Genomic DNA, 23,074 nt, shown 5'->3' with positions numbered 1-23,074 from the left:
TGCACCTCCCAGGGGACAGCTCAAGTGCCTCCACCAGCCTCTTCCGTCCACCTCTGGCTCTTGTTCATCTGGTTGTGCTGTCGGCAGTGGCTCTGTCTCAACACGAGCTGGTGCTCTACACGCCTGAGGAGAGGCAGAGCTGGGCCTGGCTCGGCGGCCTGACTGAGGCATGCCTTCCAGATCTGCATCTGGACAGAGGTGGACTAGCAACTACTCCCTCAGCACTGCTGACAATGCACTTTGTAGGTCCACTCAAATGGTGCACAAATTGCTTTGGTGAGAACCAGCAGGCTAGGAAGGAGAGGAGAGGGCTGTGTGTCTCAAGGGCTCTTCCTGAAGGGCTGAGAAGAGTAGGATCTCCATTTCCTGACAGGGATGTGAGGGAGAGTGCAGTCTCTTAGCCACACAGATCTGCCTTGTAGTTCTGGTTTGGGCAAGGAAGAAGCCTGTGGGGCTCTGGAAAGAAGCTCACATGACTGACTAACTGCTCAGGGGCAGACAGATGCTGTGGGGAGCCCTCTGTATACAAAGACAGGCCGGTGTGGTGGTGGCTGGGGAGCCAGCCCTGCAGATGTTACTAAGTGAAACCTGATGTGGCGACATGAGAATCTGCAGAGTGCTTCACAAACAACCTTCCCTGGGATGTTTTGAATTGACTGAGTTTTGTGGCTATGACGTGAAGGAGCCTCACATGTCAGGATAAAAATAGCTCTGGCCTCAATACACAACCCGAGTTACAGTGCAGCAGAACCAGATGCGAAAACATTAGCCACCAAGCTCAGACTCCACTTGCAAGGTTCCAGCTTCCTTCTCTACCCACTTCCCTGCTGAGGTCAGGCCCACGGATCTGAGCAGCCCAACTGAAGAGCCATTAGGATTTGCTGCCTTGAAGAGGCAGGGAAAGGGCCAGTGGTTGTGGAAAGCACACCCAGAAGGCCAAGGGAACAGGTTAGACCTGGACTCTGCTGATTTAGCCAGGCCACGGAGACAGCTGGCCTCTCATCTGTGTTAGGGGAAAGGAATACAGTCCATTCTTGGCACAGAAAATGCTTCATGAAGCTGGGTGTGGTGGTGCACACCTTTAATCTCAGCACTCTGAATGCAGAGGCAGGAGGATCTCTATGAGTTCCAGGTCATACTAGTCTACATAGGGAACTCTAAGACAGTCAGGGCTACTAGGGAAACTCTGTCTCAAAACAAAACAAAACAAGCAAACAAACAACAATAACTACAAAAAGAAAACCCTTCATGGAAGGGTAAGTGATTGGGAAGCTGACCTAGGTCCAAGGGGATGAAGGGGAAGGAGCAACTTCCCCTTAGAACTAAGTGGCTGGGAGAGAAGGAGGCTAAGTGGGGTCTTCTTTTTCTTTTTTAAAGAGGAAGTTGTAGAACTGGAGGTAGCACCCCTTCCATGGCTTCATGGATGAAAGGACACAACAACCAACCCCCTGCAACCTGGTCCTGGAAGTAACCGTCCAAGATCGGAACTGGAACCCCACCCATATCTGGGAGGCATTTCTGCTGTTTGGCTTATAAGACAAGATAAAGAAAGGGTCAAAGAAGGACTCAGGGATAATGTCCGAGCTTTTAGGGTAGTGGTGGGTCTACACCGCCACCTGCTATCAGGACGGGGCTGCCATTGAAGCAAGGGCTAAGGCCAAGGTTGGTGCTGAAGGGAGAGGGTTAGAACTGACAAGACCAACTAACAAGGAGTCTTGGTTGTAGGACCAAGGGACACCTTTCTGGACAATGGGCCTGGGGAACACCAGCCCATTCTCAGTGACCTGTTTCCAGCCATCCTTTATTTTGATGATCTCTCATCCTTGCTGGGTACCTGCTGTTAGGGACGCGCACGTGAAGAAAACCTAGCTCTTGTAGCCTGAGATGCATACAAGGACACACAAGACATTAGGTAATCCTGACAAAACCTGAGTCTAGAAGTGGGGATGATCTGCGTGCTTGCACTTATTATGACTCTGGGCTATTTCAGATTTGGAGCCTATACCTCTGCACCTTGAGCCAAGGTTTCCTCACAGCCAAGAGGAAACAGGTCAGTTCTCCCATCCACCCTGACAAGCTTGAGTGGCTAAAGGGGAGACAGACTTGCAGAGGATGTCACTAGAACTGACCCGAGGGATCCAGTGATACTAAGGACAGATATCAGGGCAGTTTCTCACTGCAGAGTATTGACTGATCTTAGCCCTGCTTATGGAGCAGCTCTGGAGCCCCCAAGCACTGTACGCCATCCCAGTTTAGAAGATGAGGAGGTAGTGCCTGAAGCAGGACCACTACAGGGCATAGGTGGCAGATGTTTCTGCTACCTCCTAGAAGGTGAAAGACACACACACACACACACACACACACACACACACACACACACACACACACACACACACACAGAGAGAGAGAGAGAGAGAGAGAGAGAGAGAGAGAGAGAGAGAGAGAGAGAGAGACTGACTGAGACTTCTGAGGTTCAAAGAGCAAGAGGCAAGGCTCTTGGAGAAGCTGTGGTTATAGTAAGTGGAAAGCAGAACAGGAAATGAGGCTGTATGTATCAAGAGGCCAGAATGGGGTCCTTGGAATCACTGTGAAGAACTACTTCTCTGGGAATTGTAGAACAGGTTGGGGCTACAGCTGGGAAGAGGGCACCAAGATCAGCTCAGACCACTAGCTAGGCTTCTCCCCTTAGGTGAAGAAACCTTCAACAGCTGTAAATAGAATTCCTATGCTCCTCTGCGTATGGGGTTACTTAGCCAGGTACAAATGCCTGTCATCATCCTTGATCAAGGGACTAAAGCATGCTCTCCTCTTAGAGGTACTGGATGGAGCTAGAGTGATCCAGGTGAACAGTCCTATAAAGACAGGGCTTAGCACAGTGCCAGTTTCAATAAGCACATGGCCAATGTTGGCAGCTATTGTGACCACTGTTACTACGGGGAGAAATGGCCCAGTTCCTGAGAGCCTCCCGGGTTTCTTCCAGGACTTGCTTGTCTGGTGACATCTGGTTACACTGGCCTGGGATGCAGGGTATGTTGCCATGATCAGTTTTTGGCCGTCAGTGGTGTTGGGAACAGGATGTTTGCTGAGCCTGTCCAGAGCCATCCCTAGCTTCTCCCTAGTGGTGGCACACACCTGTAATCTCAGCACAGGGAAGGTGGAGATTGGATGATTTAAAAATTAAGATTATCCTTGGCTACCTGATGAATTTAAGTCTAGCCTGGAATACTTGAGACCCTGCTTTAAAAAAAAAAAAGAATGGGCCACAACAAACTGGCAGGTCATGGCAGCCTGAAATTTCAGGCCAACCTTCAGACCTGCCATGACCCTCGGCCCAGACTGTCACTGCTGCATACTTAGCTGAGGATCCAGAGGACACCTGGGTCTCCCAAGGCCTGATATCTACCTGAGAGCAGAACTGTCCAAGGCGTTGGGAGAAAAAGAGATGGATGCTGGAGCTCCTGGGTCTTACTAATTGTTTTGTGAGAGCTCTGGGTCAGGGAGGGCCCACGGAGGCCTGCTTATTGCCCCTTCTTCCCACAGCCTGGCAACGCATTACAGATTTCTTGAGTTAGGTAGAGATGGTACACAATGAGCTGAGCCCAGGAGCCCCAGGGTGGGAGCTGGCCTTGCTCAGAGGCCCTTGCCTAGGCAGCTCTCCGCTGCTCTGGAAGCAGTTCCTTTCTGGTCAAGAACAACGGAGGTGGGACCCAGACCTGGGTCTCTGTGCTGGAGAGAGAGGGATGTTTATGCTAAGCCAGGCGAGAGGAAAAAATCCCATGTGGGTAACTCTGTCTCCTCCAACGCCCTGGGGACAACTGTAGTGGTGCACCTGGACCAACACAGCACTCACCTGGGGGTGTGACAGGTCTTTCCCTACCACTGTGGTATCTGCACCGTTTGAATGTACAGATCTAATGCGAAGGAGGGGCCATTGGTTTCCCTGCAGATGCCCTGACATTGCCTTCTAGAAAGTTCCTGCATGGAGGAGAGGGGAGTGACTTCCTTTCTCAGAGCTGTGTCCTAGAGAGGTATAAGATAATGGACTCAAGACAGGAAGGAGGGCTGGTCTTGCATCCTCTGTCCATGTGCATGGGTGCACAGAAGGAGACAGAACCACAGTGCATGCCTGGGAAGTACTCTGGGAAGAGTGGCCAGCAGAGGAATGAAAACATTTCCTGCATTCTTTCTGACCTCAAAAACACCCCATACTTCCCTCGAGTCTGCCATGGGCCTCCCTCCCAAGACATCTGTGCCAGGAGAGGGCAGAGGACAGACTGGTTTCCTGCATTTCTTCATTACTGATTTGATCTTGATCTTCCCGAGCCATGAACACACTTGTAAAGTCTGATGCCAGCTGCAGATGTGCACGTATGAATGCATGTACCCAGAGGGTCTCAGAGCTCCAAGTTCTACAATGGCTCAGGCTCACTTTGTGTCTCCCACTCTCACAGGTTTGTGAAAGAAATCACAGGACTGGCTATGGGCACTTCCCTGGGATTCTTTCCAGGGTTGACTTTCCTTCCATCTGGGATGTTTTGTTGTTCTTTTTCCTATGATTTTTGAGTGTCTCTGGGTGAGGTGAACCATTCTGATAGTTTCTGCAGGCTAGCGTAAGAGTCTCTTCAGACTCATTAGCCACCTACTCATTTTGGGGGTGGGGTGGGGCGAGGAGTCAAGATTCAGAGTTCTCTGCCACGTAGGTATCCTCAGCTCTTTCTCTAAGCAGCAGATGATTTTGATATCCCAGTGCCTGGAGGAACCTTGCAGGATCCCAGCTCTAGGGTGGGTGCCCAAAGCAGTTTCTTGGCTCATGCCCTCAGCAGCATGAACCCACAATATGCTTACAGATGAAGGAGAGGACCCCTAGGATCCTGGGACTACTAGGTATCCCAGTCTGCTCAGGCTGCTGCTGCTGTCACTCTGAGAATACAGAAGATGGTAGCATGCTGTCTCCTGGGGAGGAAGGGCTGAGGCCATTGCAGGGCTCCTCTCTTCTGGGTTCCTCTCTGCCCCCATTTCTCCTATCTAAGGAAAAGTCTCTCTACCTCACTTAGCTCCCACTGTTCTGTACCACCATACTTGATCTCTGCCATCTGTTCCCAAGTTTGGGGCTGGGCCCCATACGCTGACTTGGAGACAGAGGGTACATAGTGCTTCTCTGCTGAGGGACAGGAGGTGGGAGTCACAGCAGGGGTCCTGGCATCAGGATAAGGGAGCTGTTTCCTTGACCATAGTTAATGACTGCCCAGGGGAAGCTGGTCTCCTGAGTGAGGAAGTGATGGCATCCTGGGGAAGCAGGAGGGAGGAAGGCAGGTTGCTGCTAGAGTTCATCACTAACCCATCAGGGAGAGCATGCAGCAGGAGAGCCTGAAGCCTGGGTTCCCATGTGCTACCTGCTACAGGGCCTGAGTGTCATGGATAGGTGTCCTCAGCACATGGCCTTCTGTCATTTGACTTGGTGTGTCCAGGGGTGTACCAAGGTTGTAGAGCTCTGAAAATACTCTGAACTTCTCAGACACTGGGGCATGGTGTCTGGCCAAACATCAAATAGCTTCTACTGGGGCAGTGCAGGCATAATATGGGCCTGGGGCTAGGGCCTAGAATGCCGCAGAGCTGCAGGAGGGACAATGTCTCTGAAAGGTTGTGAGTCTATGAGAAGCTAATGAGGTCCTGGTGTCTAGACGGCCTGAGGGGATTCAAGGGATTCAAGGGACAAAGACCTGGCAAACATCCAAGATTCACTAGGTAATTTCCTACCAACCTGTGTCCTTGAGCTCTTTTAAGGATCACTGGCTGAGGGAGGTGGTCTCTGTCTAGGAAGGGAGGAGTTGGGTGGGCAGTGTGGCCAGGGAGAAGAGCTACCTGCCAGCCCGAAGGAACCCGAAGAACAAGCACTATGAATGCCTTGGCTACCTTTACTTGTAAGGACAGCCCGGAAACAGCCTGTTTGAATTATCCTGTCTCTTGCCTGGGCTGCCTGCCATGCTGAGCTATTCTCAGCTTCAGTGAGGAGGAAATGGCTGCCTAGCTTTCTTCCACCTGTGAGACCCAAGAGTGAAGGCCCTGGCTGGCTGCCTGCCTGTGGAGAAATTGCCTCAGAGGGTTTTGTGCTTAGTCAGTGGTTCAAAAACATCAAAAGTGCTGAAGATGAGGGAAAAGGGTTGTGAGGATCTATTCAGGGAGGGGCTAATGGAGTGTAAGCCAGGAGGCAAGAGAGCTTGAGGTAGAAGACCATGGGTAGGCAATCCACTGACCCTCATAAATGGCAGAACAGACTTATAAGTGACCTCCTGGGCGAGATAGAATAAGACTCAGTACTAGCATTACTTAGGCCAGACCCTTCAGGGAATACTTACTGGGAGGGTTTAGTAGGTTGGCTCTGCCGGAGGTGGGCACCTGAAGCTCCGAGTGGTTGACTTGGAGGTCAGGGCCATCAGGTGCGCCTGGGTCATCCGTCTGGCCTGCAGGGGAGGAAGCAATTTCTGCCAACACTTCCAGATCCTTCAAGACAACCTGGGGAGACAAGCGGAGGATAAAAGACAAACTCCCTACTATGAGCTGAGTCAGCGACGAGGAGCGGCTTGCAGGACAGGAGGGTCAGTAGACCACATGCTACTTGCCTGTTGTGAGAGCTACTGAGATTTTAGCTGTGAAAAAGTACTAGGGAGAATGTGGTGAAGGTATGGGTTAAGAGGCCATTGACGGCAATGCCTAGGAAAGGAAGCTGACCAGGTTGGAGAATCTTTTTCCTTCCTCTTTGTATCTGAACAAGGACTGGAGGGGCTCCTTGAGATGCAGGTCCTAGGCACTAGGGTGAGCCATACACAGGCTGTATCTCAGTTTCTGTATTGTATGAGGCCTTGGTCCTATCCATCCCTGTTCATAGAACAGCTGTCACTGCAGCGGTAACATCAGGCCACACAGAGTCCAAAGGGCCTCCTGTGCTAAAAGGCTTCCTAACAGCCAGACAGGACTGTCTCTCAAGTGTTTCCACTTAACCTTGGATGAGCCAGGCAAGGCCTCTTCAACTGCCTACCTGCCTACTGCACTCTTCTAAGGAAAGGCACATTACTCCAGGCCATATTGTCCTCTTTCCATTAGGGCTGCCCCTAAAGGCCAGTAGCCCTGGAAACTACACTATCTTCACTTGGCAGCAGAGCTACAGGATGGCAAAGCCCATCTCATTGTGGTACCATACAGTGGGCACTAGAGAAAGGTCATGGACACGCCCTGTTGGGAAGGCATCACCATGGATGCATACCCCTTTGTCTAAGTCTCATTGGCCCAGAGACCCACAGTCTAACTCCCTCCACAGGGAGCTCCTCCTACTGTAGGTCCTGCGAGTGCTTTCTGCTTCCTATTCTTTAGTTCTCAATAACACCTGCCTCTGCCTCACCCACAGCTGTATCCCTAGGACCAACCCTGGCACCCAGCACATGCTCACCCACAGCTGTATCCCTAGGACCAACCCTGGCACCCAGCACATGCTCAACAAGCATCAGGTGACAACAGGGACAACTGCACCTTTTACTGCACCACTCTAAACCCAGATCAAGAAAGAATTAACCACTGTGAGGAAGAGGGTGGAAAAAAGAGCCACAGTAGGTGGGGACCAGTGGAAAAGCTGCTGAGCTCTTGGGTGGGGCTCTGATAGGTTAGTTAGTGGAATATGGTACACACAAGGTCAAGGTTAGGCAAAGATGAGGTTCCTTTTGGGGGTGATGAAATGTTCTGGAATCAGTGATAAGGGCTACTAAACCCTGTAAGTACAAATGTTCCTCAAGTGAAGATGGGGTTATATCCTAAAATACAAACTGCAATTTGAAAATATCATGATTATGAATGTACTCCACACACCTAACCTATGAATACTGACTGGAGTTCGGCAAAACAGTATACTGCAGAGGACAAACTGCTTCCTGTCAAGATCACAAGGCTAACTGGGAACTGCCCAGCATCAAAGGGTATAAAGTGTGGTGTACACCTGTGATCTCAGCATTTGGGAGATACAGGTAGGATCAATTTGTGGTTCGGCAGAGGGCTCAGTGGGTAAAATGCTTGCCAATCACCAGGAGGACTTGAGTTTGGATCTCCAGCATCCATGTAAAGTCAGGCACAGTGGGATCCTGTGCTGGAGTAGATAGGCAAATCCAGGGTCCTTGTAGGCCAGTCAGTCTAGCTAAGATGGTGAGCTCCTGGTTCTGAGACTCTATCTCAAAAAGGTAGAGGGAGCAGGCAAGATGGCTTCTTAGCAGGTAAAACGACTTGCCATCAAACCTGGCAACCTGAGATCAATTTCCAGAACTCGAAAGGTGGAAGGACAGGACCAGCGAGCACTGTTGTCCTCTGATCTTCATGTACATACACATGTCATGGCATGCATGCGTGCAACAATGGAAGACATGGTGTCTGAAGTACAAAAGCGGTCCTAGCAGTTCAGATAGCAAGTCAGTGTCTTACCCTATGCAATTGGTTGTCACTTTTCTTAGTTTCTGCTTGACCAGCTTTCCAGTACCCTTGTTGAGGCTCCCTTTGCCTGCTGACCCTTTCTGGCCTCCTGGTCTTCTTTAAGCTGTATCATGTTTGGCACATGATATTATCACCTGCACCCCCTTGGCCTCCTCCAGGATGGTCATGACATCACTCACACAGATGCCATCCCCACTGCTCCCTCACTTCAGGTACTGAAACACTCCCTAGGCCCTGCCTGAGCTTCTGCCTTGCATCAGAACTGAGCTGCAGGAGGCACTGAGCTGTTGGAGGGAGGGAGTCAGAGCCACCCTTGCTATGACTGTGGACACAAGAATGAACAAAGCTTTGCCAGAAGCTTATCACGACTGTCCTTTCATGCACTGGAATTTGGGTCCTGGTTGCTCTTGGAATGGGTTCTATTTGCTGAGTTGTGGGAAATGGATCTGTAGTGGATGGAAAACATGGCCCTACATACCCCTGTCAGATGGCAGGAGCAAAAGTGGGCCCCATGTCAGACCAAGAACCAGAGGATCCTAGATGGGTTTGGGTTGCAGGCCTAGGTCTCTGTTCCCTGAAGGGAGTCTCTGGCAGGTTCACTGCTCCAGGATTAGAAGAGACAGAGGGAAGAGGGTGTCGTGGGGAAGCAGATGGCAGTTATATGGAGTTTTAAAAGAGTTAAAAAAACAAACAAACAAAAAAACCCACCCCACCAGTCTCTGGTACTCCATTTCACAAGTAAATTACTGGTCAGGAATGGTAAACTCCAAGATCTCGAACTTGGAGTTGGGGGACAGTATGGGGTAACTCATCCAAACTAAACAGCAAAGCAAGAATCAAGCCAAGAGTTCCACAGTAACTAAACAGAGTTTCCACAGGGGTACTCCTCCTCCAAGGTGTTACCAAGAGAACTGCAGGCATGTGTTCACAGACACATCTATCTGAACATTCACACTAGCCCAACAATGGAAAGGCTCCTCTTCTGATAAACAGAATGTGGCACATCCACTCCACAGAATGACCTGGTCATAAGAAGAAATGAGGAAAGGGAGCCATGGCTCAGTGGGTAAAAGCACTTGCTGTAGAAACATAAGCTGTAGGACACATCCGTAATGCCCGTGCTCCTAGAGTGAGATAGAGACGGACAAAGCCTGGCATAAGCACTTATCAGAAATAACAGAGGCCTGGACTCATAAGGCAGAAGTAGGAACTGAGTCCTCAAAGTCCTCCTTGATAATGGCATGTGCACACATCGTACACACAAATAAATAAGGACACTGGACTCTGTAGCAACAGGAAGAGGCTTATAAACATTTGCTAAGTCAAAGAAGGTGGACACAAAGTCTACAAACTACAATGAATACATGAAATATCTACAAGAGACAGATCTGAAAAGATGAGGTGCATTTGTGGTTGCCAGTAGTTAGGAGCGAGACTTCTAATGGGTGCAGCTAGTTTCTTGGGGGGAAGAGTAGGGAGATGAAGTGTCCTGAAATTAGGCAGCAATGATGGTTGTGCAACCTTATGAAAACATCTAAAAACAGCTGAGGTTTGGTATATGCAAGAAAAGCATTAAGAACTAAGGCAAAGTTTCAAACTGGTAACCTAACTCCCATTCGGTGCTGCTTGCCCCAGTGCCCACGTGGTCATTCTTTCCAATGCCCTATGGCCTGACAACTGATTCAGATTCAGGAGAGATGATGATGAAGAGAAGACCACCCTGATCTCCTAGAACTCTGCTTCTTCAAGTCATATAGTCCTTCTCAGAGCTATCTGTGTAGGTGGACAGGGTGACACACCCTCTGGGCAACAAGTCCTGCAGGTCAAATGCTCAATGAGAAAGTATGACCCAGCAATGGTAATTGGGGTATGGCACACATTACACCAGGTCAGCTCTTGTAAGAGCCCTGGCACCAGTACAGGCACACAGGACACTAGATACCCAACAGGCACCTCTTTCCAGTTGGAGGGAGGAAGATCCAGTAGCATGCAAGAAGAATGGCCTGCACAAGATCATGTCTCCCGGAGCAGCTCAAGAACCAGGCTATAAGGACAAGGAGATCAGAGGAGCAAGCTGTAGTTGCTCCTGGCTAGAACTAACACTCTCAATCACCACTGGTGTCACCTTATACTCTACACGAGGAATCTGAGATTTGGATAGTCCCAGCCCAATATAAAAAGCGTCTGCTTCATACTCAGCTCTGGTCCAGAAGGCTAAATCTGCTAATAAAACTACTCAGGGCTTTGTGGTCAGACATTCCAGGTTTCCAACACCTACTCTACATTAGTTAATGTTGTCTAACACAGCTCTCTTCTTCCTATCACCTACTGAGCAGCTCCCATGGCTCTGCTTTGACTATAGGAGACATAGGGCTAGACAGGACAGGCTCTGCCAGAGCCACAGGCTATAGGATGCAAAAACATTTACTTGAAAGAGAACCTTTGGGTTTTAGGAACCAGCAACTTGGTCTGAGGGAAGCCAGGAGCCTTTGGAAGTACTTGATGGTGCGTCCACCAAGGTCGTGTTGCACGCATGCACGCACGCACGCACACAGGTTGGGGTACACATTTGAAGCATTTTCTTAACTAGCATAAGCTGCTTATAGATACAGAGAACAAGGCAATCCATTCTTGTGGTGGTTTAGCTCCACAGAGGGATGTGGGGCGGGAGGGGTATTTAGTCAGAAATCAAGCTGGAAGTCCCAAGCTTATGGCCCATACTAAAGAACCTGGGTTCCATTTAGCAGGTAATAGCATATTCCTCTGTATGTACAAATGGAGGCTTGATCATGCAAGGCTGCCCTGAAGACTGTGAGACAAGCTGGTCCTCTGTGTCAAAGGGTTCAACTGTCAACTGAAAATATCAGGTGATGTGCACCTATACAGAACATATAAAGGCTTTTCCTTGTCTTATTTTCTAAACATTGAGGCATAACAGTCATTGCTGCAGCATTTAATTATATTAGGTATAACATGTCTCTGAGAGATGACTGAAAGTGCATGGGATAATATATGTAGGCTATATGCAAATACTGGCCCATTTTATAGAATCCAGAGGATCCCTGGAGCAATCCCCTATGGGTACCAAAGAACAAGGGGACTTCGTATGCACAATCACAGAAAGCAAGCACAAAGAGTCCAACATCCATCCTTATTATAAGACTTTTAATTCCAATATCAAGCTGCTAATGGCCCTGGCTTGGTGATGCGGTGGGAATAATGGCTCATCCTGAGGGCTTTACATGAGAATGTGCAGCACCTGTCTCTGCATTGATGCCTCCTGCCCACTACTGGACAGGACAGCAGAGCCAGGAAGGCTGTACATTTTGCATTCAGAACTCTCTTATTCTAGAAAGTCTAATATCAAATGGCAAACGAATGCAAATTACACTTCAATTGCACAATTAAAGCCGGAAATGTTGTCTACAGGTTCCTCTGGTGCTCCCAGCCACTCTTCCTGTGCTTACAAAGCAAATGATTTGTTTTCAGTCCTAGGGACTGGCAAAAAGCCCACACCCCTGCTTGTGGCACCATACATACACAGGTGCACACACAATGAACTGACCCTTCCTGCTCCTTAAACAGTCAGACCAGAATTGAACAAGGGAAGGGACTGCTTGAGTGGAGGGCAGGAATGCTGTACGGTGGATACTGGGGAGGTACTGTGGGGCTGTAGTGGCTCTCTGACATTCAGAAGTGATCAAATCCCATTGCTAGCTGTTTTTCAGCTGATCCACAGTCCCAGCTTGGATCCTGAGCCTTTGAAGCAGCAATCAAAACAAAGATCTGGCCCAGGGAGGAGAGCTATTGCAGAGAAAGGTCTAGTCAACAGGGTATTGAGAAAGATGAGCAGAGACCTGGCTTTCAGTCTCTATGCCCAGGTCACGACTGTGGTGCTCTACACTTCCCTGGAGACCCTGCAGTCCTTGGAGTGGGGGCAGGAAGCTATGGGACGAAGATCTCTGCTCAAGGATCCCGCAAGGCCAGAAGGAAATGCCCCAGAACCACAGACATGTGGCCAGCCTTGCTCCATCCCCAGAAACCCAGATCCAGTTCTTCTGCCAATGAACAGGCTGTCTGGGCCCCTGCCCGAGGCTGGCCTGGAGTCCTGGCTCCAAGGATGGAGACTAGCTCAAAGAAAGCCGGAGGAAGCCACACCAATTAGTATGCACTACACAGCATTTTTGCAAAATGAATATAAAACACTTGTGCTTTCTTTCTGTGTGAGAGAAAGAAGAGGGGAGGGAGAGGGAGGTTACAAGAAAGCAATATTCTGCAGGAACAGGAGCTCCTGCTGTTACCATGGCAGTGGGTGGGGGTAGGAGTGGGGAGGGCCCATCAGCTGGTCCTTGATTCTGGAGTGCAATGTGCTTGCTGCCTTGACTCCCTGATGGAGTTCAAGGGTCAAGGTTGAAGACAATGAATGCAGACAGAATCTGCCAAGGTGTCTCTAAGGGAAGCCTCAGGAGTTGGGGGAAAAGAGCTTCATATTTCCCATGGGGTAGACAGCAGAGAGGAGAAAACTAGGGGATTCCTCAGATCGTCCCCTTTGCTGGAGACAACTTTATAGTGTCAACTGGCATTATGCATAGGATAAATGTAGATAATGACATCTGTCACACTCATTTTCTAGCAACCAAGGACTGTGCTGCTATCTTTCACTGGTCTAATGGGCATCCACTACCACACCTGCCCTCTCCCTTCCATGGCACTGTGGCTGCAAGCACGGCAGGTTCAAGTCCTCACACAGGGAGCCTGTTCTTGCCTCCAACCAATAGTCTGGCTCTGAAGGCCCAGACAATCACTTAGCAGATACTGATCTGCAGCACGGGAAGACAATAAAAGATGCATAGTTTGGAATAGCTGCTGCCAACAGGATGGATGGACAAATGTCCCACTTTAAAGTCCCACTGAGCTTTAGGAAGCACTAGGAAGCTCTAGGGTTACACAGCAAGTACTAGCTCAGGCTTTAGATGTCAACTGGTGCAGCCATCCAGCTCCTCTGAAGGGGAACCTTTTTTTCTTTCTATTGTCAGGAAATCCCCAGACTGTGCTCTCCTCAGAGCTGGCTAGGAGGAAGCTGCAAGAATGTTCCCGAGAGGCGAGAGAGGGATGCTGCTCCAGACGCTGGAAGCTGCACTCTAGTCAGTGTCAACCAATGCCAAGGAACATCTGAACGGCTGATTGTAATGCCTTGTAGGTGATCTGGGTCAGGTCAGGCTGCCCCTCATGCTGTGAAGCAAATCTGACAGGAAGGGCAGAGGCACCGAGGTCTGACTTTCACAGGATCCTTGGGTTTTCTACTTCTGCCCACATAGAAACTAGCTCCTTTTGTTATAAGGGTATAGCTCAGTAGCCAGGCCTCCTCCATCCCTGACCACATATAACTTGGCTCTTGCTGCCCTGGGGCTTGGGGAATCAGCCAGAGAATTCACCCTAGAAGCCAGAATGAAGGCCAAGAGCAGTGGGAAATGCACCCACAGTAGCTGGCACTCGGGCTGGAGGCCTCTGCCCTAGACACAAGGTAAACAGGAGCTGCAGAAGGCAGCAGGCAGGCTGGCATTCTGAACAGAGCTGTGGTCTACATGGCATGAGAACCCTGCCTTCCGCAGCTAGATGAGCAGTGCCCCAAGGAGAAAGGCCAGTCTTTGGTAGGTGAGGCATTCTGTGCAGGAGTGAACACATTTTCTTTCCAATCAGAAGAGTACTCAGGTTGCTTTTTAGGGTTTTGCAAAGCAAAGTACCTTTTAGCTCTACACAGCTCACAGGTAATGTTGGTTAACACAGCACATGTCCTAGGGGATTTAGGCAGGTCCCCTGCTCCCCTCCCCCCAAAATGGACTTGGGAGACTTTTTTCTACGGGTTTATACAAAGGCCCAGTACTTAATGTCAGTTCCACCGACCAATCATGTAGACTAGTGTAGATGATGCTAGTGGTTGCCCCCTTTGGAGTACAGCCTAGGGTAGGATCAACTGAGAGACTAGACTGTGTTCCCTACTCCTAACCCCATAGGCTTTCCTTCCTGTGATCCAGCCATCCATGCTTACTGACCTGAGTTCCCAGCTCTTAGAGTTGCCAAGTCCGAGTGCACATGCATACATATCCTTAGAGTTCTATCACTAGGTGATGAGCTCCTGAACTGTGGTAACCAGGAGACGGGAAGCTTTCCTGACTACCCCCCAGAGCTCTGCTTAAACATGGCTTACTGATAAGTGTCCCACAGCACCTGGCCTTAGCGATGGGGACAGGGCTGGATGGGACCAGCACACTGTGCCAACTTGGTTGTTTGCCTTTTTGTAAAATACTTCTGAGCATCAGTGCTCAGTTAGACAGACTTCTCTTAAAGCCCACACTAAGCTGCCATTATAAAGAGTGATAAAGGCTGTGTGGGGATGAATATAAAGACAGATGAGTTCTGGCCCAGTTTTTTTTTTTTTAAAGATTTATTCATTTATTATATATAAGTACACTGTAGCTGTCTTCAGATACACCAGAAGAGGGCATCTGATCTCTTTACAGATGGTTATGAGCCACCACGTGGTTGCTGGGAATTGAACTCAGGACCTCTGGAAGAGCAGTCAGTGCTCTTAACCACTGAGCCATCTCTCCAGCCCCTGGCCCAGTTTTAATGTACAGAAGAAGGTATACTGGGGACAGAGACAGAAAGATGGAGAGAGAGAGAAGGAAGGGACATGGAGAGAGGAGAGGTCAGGTCAGGTCATAAATGGTCTTTCAGGAAGCCATCTAGAGATCTTGACTAAATTCCTTAACTTCTCTGGGTTCTTTGGAATTAGTTTCCTCTTGGGTGAAATGGAAAAGCCCTGAGTCCTCTTGAGAGGTGCACGGAAGGATGCAGATGGGTGCTGGGTCCAGGGTCCATGACAGAGTCAGTAAGAGGAGTGAACTGTCACCTGTGGGGAATGGTCTCATTCTGGCCTGAGTGTCTTGTGAAGCTGCAGGAAACTGCCACTGAGATTTAGCTTTCCAGAGGAAAACTGCCACAGTCTGGAGGAACATGTGACTTCTAAAGATGCCAGGAGCAGTGCATGGGCATGGGGTGAGCACAGGTCATCTCCAGACCACATAGAAGAGGGTGTGGGGGCTGAGAGCTGGGGGTTCCAGTTTCCACAGATCTCATGCTGGTCCACAGGAGTAGCTCCCACTCAGACATGTGCATCAGAGTCTTCTGGGATTTTGTGAAGAAAAAAAAAATGTCAGGGGCTTGGGGATTTAGCTCAGTGGTAGAGTGCTAGCCCTGGGTTCGGTCCTCAGCTCCAAAAAAAAAAAAAAAAAAAAAAAAAGGGAAAAAAATGTCAGTGTCCAGGCAACAAGGCCTAGCTTGAGGGTACAGTTGAGGGGATCTGGGGAAGGCCCAAGCAGAGGATTCTAATGGTGGCCTGGTTTGGATGGTGCTGTAGGGCTTTGATGCCAAATGGTTGGACTCTGGCCTCTGAGGGTGATCACTTTAAAGTTCAAGGAGAGATGGGCACTGGGGGCCTGCAGCATGGGCAGGTAGCTTACCCAGCATTTAAACAACTCAGTTCCCTATAATAGGAGAAAGCTGAACCCAATGGAGCCCTCAGTATTATGTCTTCTTGTTGCTAGCAGGTCCCACCTCTGCAAAAACAAGCCTGCTTTTTTGCTGCCCTTCTCAGCCCACCCTCCACCTTCCATCAGGGGCCAGGCAGTGGCCTTCTTTTCCACTTCACTCATGCTTGGCCTTCTGTCCCACAGAAGTATCTAGACATAAACATGCCAACCCTCGTGGCCCACAAAACTGGCTTTGTGCAGTGGGATGACTACATGCTTCCTGTGGTTACTGTGGGTCCCCTTCAGTCTAGGGAGGCTAATGGAGAGAATGAGAATGTGAAATCTAGACTGAGAAGAAGCAGAGGCCCTCTAGACAGACACAACTGTTGTCTTATCCTTGGCAAAGACTTGTTGACAAGGACTCAATTTAAAAGTGCTACAATGACCCTAGGTGGCCCACAGTGGCTTTGGGTACTTTCGCTGGGCTGTGGTGTTGGAACAGGGGTCCTGGCTGTCCCTAGGAAGAAGATGCTGGGATTGTCTTTTTGCTGGCTGTTGCCACTTGGGAGAAGAGGGAAGTAGGAAGCTACAGGGTTAGCTGTGGCAGAGCAGGGACACACAGCATATAGTGCTGTGGATAAGGCCCCTGTGGCATAGTGGGAGAGAACCCCAGGCCCTCCATCTTCCCATATGTAACAGGCTCCTGGCTATAAGAATGAAGCTCTTGGCTACTGCCATTAGCTTAGAGTTGTGGATGGAGACTCTAACCGTACTTAGCATTGTGGATGGAGATTCTAGTCTTACTGACGGTCCGATTTTAAAGAAACCTATGGACTTGAGGCAGAAGGAGGTATTGTTTTTGTTTTGGAGAGTAGACAGAATGAAAACTGGAGTGAAATAAAAAGCGAGGCAAGGAACTGAAAAGGAAAAGAAGCCCTATTCTTAGGGGAGACTCTGCTTTAGAGCACACAGCATTAGTATTCCAGGGCGTGGAGTCAGGACCACACAGTCAGAGCTGGAAAGAACCGTGGACAATCCAGTCCAACTTCAGCATCTTAGAGAAGAAAACTGGTCCTGTGGAGAGCTGGGTGGTATGGGACCAGAGGCTTCCTGAACTCTGAGATCCTTGTGATCTCAGCCCTTGGCCTCGCTGTTTAGAAGACCAGATGGAGGACAGAGAGGGCTTCTGGTCTGGACCTGGAGTGAAAGAGCTGCCGACTCCCTGTCCCATCTGTGAGTAGTCCAGAGGCAGCCAACCAGGCAAAGGGGCAAGGAAGAAAGGTTAAGGTCAAATGCTCAGAGGGAAAGGGCACGTTCATAATTGAAGGCCAGCCCAGGACAAAATTCTATTAGGATAACATGAGACCAGGACTGCATGAAGTTGTACCCCAATCTGAGCTGGCCCCCTGTTCACAGAAGAGCCTGTGTAGATTTTAGAGCCTCTGGAATCAGATTGATCTAGTTCTCAATTCTAGCTCTTGGCTGCATGACCGTAGGTAAGTTATCTTCCTTCTGTACAAACCTCCTCATAAGTCATGCTGGGATAATTCAAATTATTCTAGGACTACTGGACAGATAGGCAGAGACAATAGATGTTGGTATTGTTACTCTGACAAACCTAACATCATCTGGGATACAGGCCTCTGGGTAGGCCTACCGGAGATTATTTTGTTTGTATGAATTGAGTTGGGAGGAGCAGCTCATTGTGGGTACCACTTCTTGGGGAGCAGATCCTGAACTGTACAGTGAATAGAGGAAACGTGCAGCAGCCTGCACCTGCTTATCTCTCTCTGCTTTCTGACTGTGGATGCTATTGGTTGCTTCAAGGTTCTGCCTTGACTTATCACACCATGATGGGCTACATGTAACCCCGAGTGTTTGAGTAAACCCTTTCTTCCTTAAGTGGGCCTTTGTCAGAGTGTTTTGCCACAACACAATGCACAGAGAAAAAGATGACGCCATAAGATGGCTGCAGTGGAGTAGTGGCCCTATGTATGTGCCCTGGCTTCTCTCAGGCACACTGCAGCATGGTTCCTGAAGGAGCTTGCCAGTGAGGCTATCAGAGGGGCCATCAGTGGCTCTTCAAGTTGCCTTTAACAGAAGTGCTTCTATTTAAGTACAAGTCCCCACATGGAGGAAGATCCTGAGAGATGGCCAATCTTCGACTGAAGGCCCTCCCTCTAGGGGCAGAAGAACCACAAAGACCACAGCCTTCTGATATCATTCTTCATAGCTGTTGGTCTTGGGGCTTCCCTTTGAGGGAGACTTCATGTCAAGGAAGCTCAGTTGGCCAACTCAAAAGACTGAAGTGGCAAGACTTCTTGATAATGGGGAAATCAAGGTAGTGCTCATGGTGGTGATTGGGTGTACTGAAAGGAAAGAGACTCAACGGGACAACAGGATTGCCTGGCCTTGAGATTGAGCCAATGGTGGCCCCAGCTGGTGTTCACTGCATTATAAAGGGAGGAGGGAGACTTCCTGCCAGGCCAATGACCTACATTTGATCTCTGGAACTCACTTGATAGAGGAAAGAACTGATTCCCATAAGCTACGCTCTGACCGCACGCATGTGTACATGGTGGGGTGGAGAATAAGTGTAAAGTCAAAATGCAAAAACAAAGGTAGCCTTTTCCTAATCTGCTCAGGGCCCTAGGGCACCTGCCTGGAGAAGCCACGTTTGTAGGGCTGTTTCTTTAGTTATAAATGAGGCCTGGGAGGGTCTTTTAGCAGTTTGACTAGGCCAGGCAAGTCCTCTCTCTTGAGGGCCAAGAATCTCTTCAGCTTCTGTTCCTTTTCTCTAGAGTCCTGCGCCATGAAAGCAACTTCCCAACTTCTACCCTTCCTCAAATGAAGTCCAGAGCATAGCAGGCTCATCCCTGGGGCCTCATCCTATTGGTGAGGAATCAAGAGGCCCAGAGGTGGAGAACAGCTAGAGAGGCAGAGAGGTGCACCAGTGAGGATAGCTAGCAGCTCAAGGAGGCCCAATTGTTTCCCTCTGGGCTCAGTCTAGGCACTGGGTGCTCAGAGGTCTGGGTACTTCTGAGACATCCATTGGGCTGAGGACAGGAAAGGCAATGGCCTGTCTTAGCTCAGGGACTGTGACTGTTCTTCCAGGGGACTCTGAGTGCCTTTATAAAAAGTGCTTTCTTCGGTGGCCTGAGCTACCCTTAGACTTACCACATGGAGGCACCGCTGCCCACAGACTGCGCCGCAGCTGTGCACAATGCTCCAGAACGCTACCCAACAAATTTGCTAGGAGGGCGGATCTCGTTCTTCTGCCACTTTTGTACCACTCACATCAGGCTATACAGTTCAGCCGGTGACTTCTCTTGATAGTGATTGTGAAGTTAAAAGAGGGGAAAAGCAAGGAGCTTTTCCTGGGTTGGTAATTTCTTCAGAGATCTGAGATGCTGAGGCAGGGTATGCCAAACAGGCCCTACTGCTGAGAAGACAGAGCCATAGTAATGCGGGATCCAGCAGGGCCTGCTTACTGGTCTCAAGAGACTTGTTTCTGAGAGAAAGACCATGGCTGCTGTGGTCCTGATGTGTCTCTGCCAGTGATGATGTCCTTTCTTTCTCTCCCTGGACCTGAGGCAGCCAGCTGGAATCCTTCCTCAGCTCGTATGAGGAACATGCTGACGACAGGGCTCTAAGGAGTGAGGCTGGCGTGGATTGCCAGCTTCAATCCAGGGCTTCTCGGGAGGTTGAGGGAGGAGGAAGAACATGCAGGGATACTCTCCATTTTCCCATTACCTGCTGCATGGCTTTCTATATAGAACACAGGTTCCTTGGCCTGCTCTATCCAGAGGCGTATGGGAGACAGAAATAAGAGAATCCTGTGTTTAGGTGTTGGCTGGAGAAACTGAGGGAGAAGGTTGTGGCAGACAGGAGGTTCATCTTGCTGAGGTCATGTGTGTCTCCAAGGTCGCCTACAGAAATGACCTCCAGACTCTGAGGAGCCTGTTTACTAGAGGTCCTCCTGCATGCTGGGTTCTGTGCTGAGCGCCAGTCTCACTTAACCCTTTCGATAAGCCTAGAGGGAGGTGCCTCTGTTATTTTTCCCTTAAGGGAACAGGCTAGCTTACTTGGTCCAGGTCAACCAACCATTAGGTGGCAGAACCTGGACGAACTGATCTTAAGACCTGTGTACCTGGCCACTAAGCTGCACTGTCACCCAGAAAGAAAACACTACCAGGAAGGGTTGCCATTCTAGATCATAACAAAATAAACATGTTGTCACCATCACTGTGAGTGGATACAGTCCTCATTCAAAACCCTGAGTGTTACTGAAGGACAGGATGACTTCTTGGGTAATAAAGCCTTGCTCCTGGGCAAGAATTCAACGTTTCAAAAAAGCCAATTTTCAGTAGATGAACTTAGGACAGGAAGGCGGCTGTGGGGCAGGGTCTGGGGAGAACTGTGTCTCTGGCATTATGTCTGAAATGTATATGGAGTATTACGAGCCTTACTTCATGGGCTCAGGAAGGTTAAATTCCTTATGCAAGGCTACCACCCAGGATGGCCCAGAGGTAGGAATCTGCCCAGAGACTAGGGGCAGCTGTCCAGGCTGCCCACATTCATTCAGAGGGAAGGCATGTCCTTCCAAGTCGCTTCTGAGACTGAGTGGTCCCCACTCCTGTGCTGGTGACACCTATGCATAGGAGGGAAGAGTCATTTGACGTCTCTGGACCCAGCTCATCAAGAAGGTAGTAGGTAGGTAAAGAATCTGTCTATAGGCAGAGCTCTCTCAGGAAATTAGCATCTGACACCCGACACCTTCTGGGCAGGGAAAGCAGCAGACCCTAACATTGGAGGTTCCTCAGGAAGCTCTGAGCATATGTCCTGTATTCCATGTTGGGGAAATCAGGGTCACATTCCTCATAAAAAAGTAAGTTACTGGATCTACAGCTAAAAGGAGGATTTCTACTTCAGTGCCAAGAATATTAACTTGACACCTGCAAACTGTTTCTGACAAAAAAGGTATTCATATAATGTCTACAAGGAGCAGGCGGTAGGGAGGAAACAGCCACTTATCCTGAATAAAGAATAGACAACGTGTGTTAGAAGGGTGCGGCCTACCAATCTGTCACTCTGGCAGAACTGAGGAGCAAGGCAGACAGGACACCCTCGTAAGGCTAAGGACTGCAGAGTGCGTGGTGGTGGTCAGCTGGGTTTCTAAGCCCTGCCTTCCCCACGCTTGGCTCTTGCATCACCAACGCCTGGGTATACACTGTCTCCTGGGGTTAGTGGCTCTAACCACAGTGCAGTGAGGATTATATGGGCTTATCACCGTAGCACTGACAGAAAAACATTCACAACATATGTATCAAGTAGATGTCCTAAATATACAAAAGGTTTCCTCATATCAATAAGAAAAGTGGACAAAGGATTTAGGGCTGAAGTGGGAGGGACTTTTTAAAAATTTAAAAACATTCCATACTGAACTGAGGATCTTCACAAACAGGGGGAAAGGCCAGTGATCCTTCTGGAGAAATCAGGATGAAACTGGATGATACAGTTAAACCCAGTGCCCATCTCCCCAGGCAGTTCTTTACGTGAGGGGACAGAGGAGTGGTAGTTCAACATCTGAGGAGATGGGGCTTAGCTTCAAACAGAACTGGGCTGGAGTTTGGGCTCTAGCAGCTCTTAGTTGAGAGTAAGTAACAGCATCAGTTGTGTGTGTTTAAAAAATGGAGATAACAGACTAGCTCTTTTCTCTGCCAAGGATTCTTTACTTCTAAGACTAGAGTCCAGCATGGTTTGTGAACCTCAGGGAGCTCCAGTAAGTTTAGAGCAGCTTTTGTAAAATTTGAAAAACCCCAGCAGGGAACACTTCCTAGATACCCTACAGAGGACCCAGGAGGAGGAGATTTTCATCACCAAATTCATGGTGTGTCCTCAAGGTCAAATAGAACAGGTAGGGGACACTCAGGTATAAGACCCTAGTGAATAATGAAAGTGTGGCAAAATCCTGACTCACCAGCGATTGTCAAGGAGCCCAGATCCAAAAGGCAGAGCAGAGAAGCCATTCACTCATAGCACGCCCTCTGCAAAACTGTCCCCAAGATCAGTTTTAATCTCTCCCCATGAGGCCCACAAGATTCGCCCCAAAGCCCTGACAACATTTAGCACTTCAGCAAATCGAGTTTCCACAGCCACAACCTGAACACTGAACAGTGCATTTAATGGACCGTATCTCCTGTGCCCCCACTAAAAACACACACACACACACACACACACACACACACACACACACACACACACGCCAATTCCAAGCAAAGGTGGCTGGATGAGATTAAACAACTCAATTTAAAGGACTGAGAACTCGCTGCTTCCAGAGAAGCCCCACAGAAAGGGCCAATCAGCAGAGTCTCCTCTTTCTTTTTGTTCTGAACTGTGGGCTCAGCTCCCTGGTGAGTCACTCCCAGCTCACAGGCAGAACTGGGCCACACATCCACTGGGGTTTCAAACTGCAAGGAGTTGGGGGAGAGGGAGAGAGAGAGAGAGAGGAGATTGTACGTGTGCAGAAGGAACCAAGGGGATGCATAGACCACCGCTTTGGGATTTTTCTGGAAAGGTAGAGAACCTGAGAGGACCAGGAGGGTGATACCTCTTGTTGGCTTCTCTCATCAGCCCAGGTTCAAGAAAAGCAAGTTTAGGCTGCAGGGCAGTTGCCAGGGCCCTTAGTGAGCCTCATACCAGCCCATCATTCCAAGAAGTTGAACAATGTCCTCTTCTCCCAACCCCAACCCAGTCTGCCCCCTTGCTCCTATTGGGTAAGTCATATGCCAACTGCTATGTGAACACAAGGCTTTGTCCATCCCTCATAGTGACTCCCCAGAAAAGGAAAGGGCTATGTCATGGCTTAGACCATCAATTAGCATCGAACACACAGCATCGAATACAGAAGGGTTGATCTGGATGGTGAAGGATGGTGACCCTGCAAACAGGCGTGCCCTGCCCCTTGGCTGGGAGGCAGGGGAGCCCTAGAAAGAACCTCCTGCTCAAACTCTGGAGCAAATGATGCAGAAAATGAAAGCAGAGGAGTGATGAGCAGGAGTGCCCTGTCTCCA

At 49.4% G+C, this 23,074-nt stretch overlaps 1 protein-coding gene and 1 long non-coding RNA gene across 2 annotated transcripts in view; one reads left to right on the top strand and one right to left on the bottom strand.

Moving 5' to 3' along the window:
- The window catches only part of Vac14 (VAC14 component of PIKFYVE complex), a 101,329-nt gene that overhangs the window by 44,219 nt on the left and 34,036 nt on the right, over positions 1–23,074 (bottom strand). Inside the window, exon 13 of the mRNA NM_177930.3 lies at positions 6,357–6,513. Within this exon, the coding sequence (NP_808791.1) occupies positions 6,357–6,513 (157 nt within the window). The remainder of the gene's footprint in view (positions 1–6,356; positions 6,514–23,074) is intronic.
- The window catches only part of LOC134483369 (uncharacterized), a 30,972-nt gene continuing 14,571 nt past the window's right edge, over positions 6,674–23,074 (top strand). The window contains exon 1 of the long non-coding RNA XR_010060234.1: positions 6,674–17,234. This is a non-coding gene — a long non-coding RNA (uncharacterized LOC134483369). The remainder of the gene's footprint in view (positions 17,235–23,074) is intronic.

This window comes from Rattus norvegicus, chromosome 19 (genome assembly GCF_036323735.1).
Source record: "Rattus norvegicus strain BN/NHsdMcwi chromosome 19, GRCr8, whole genome shotgun sequence".
Taxonomy (NCBI): domain Eukaryota; kingdom Metazoa; phylum Chordata; class Mammalia; order Rodentia; family Muridae; genus Rattus; species Rattus norvegicus.
Note: the sequence above shows the minus strand (reverse complement) of the source record. Positions and strands in the feature narration are given on the sequence as shown.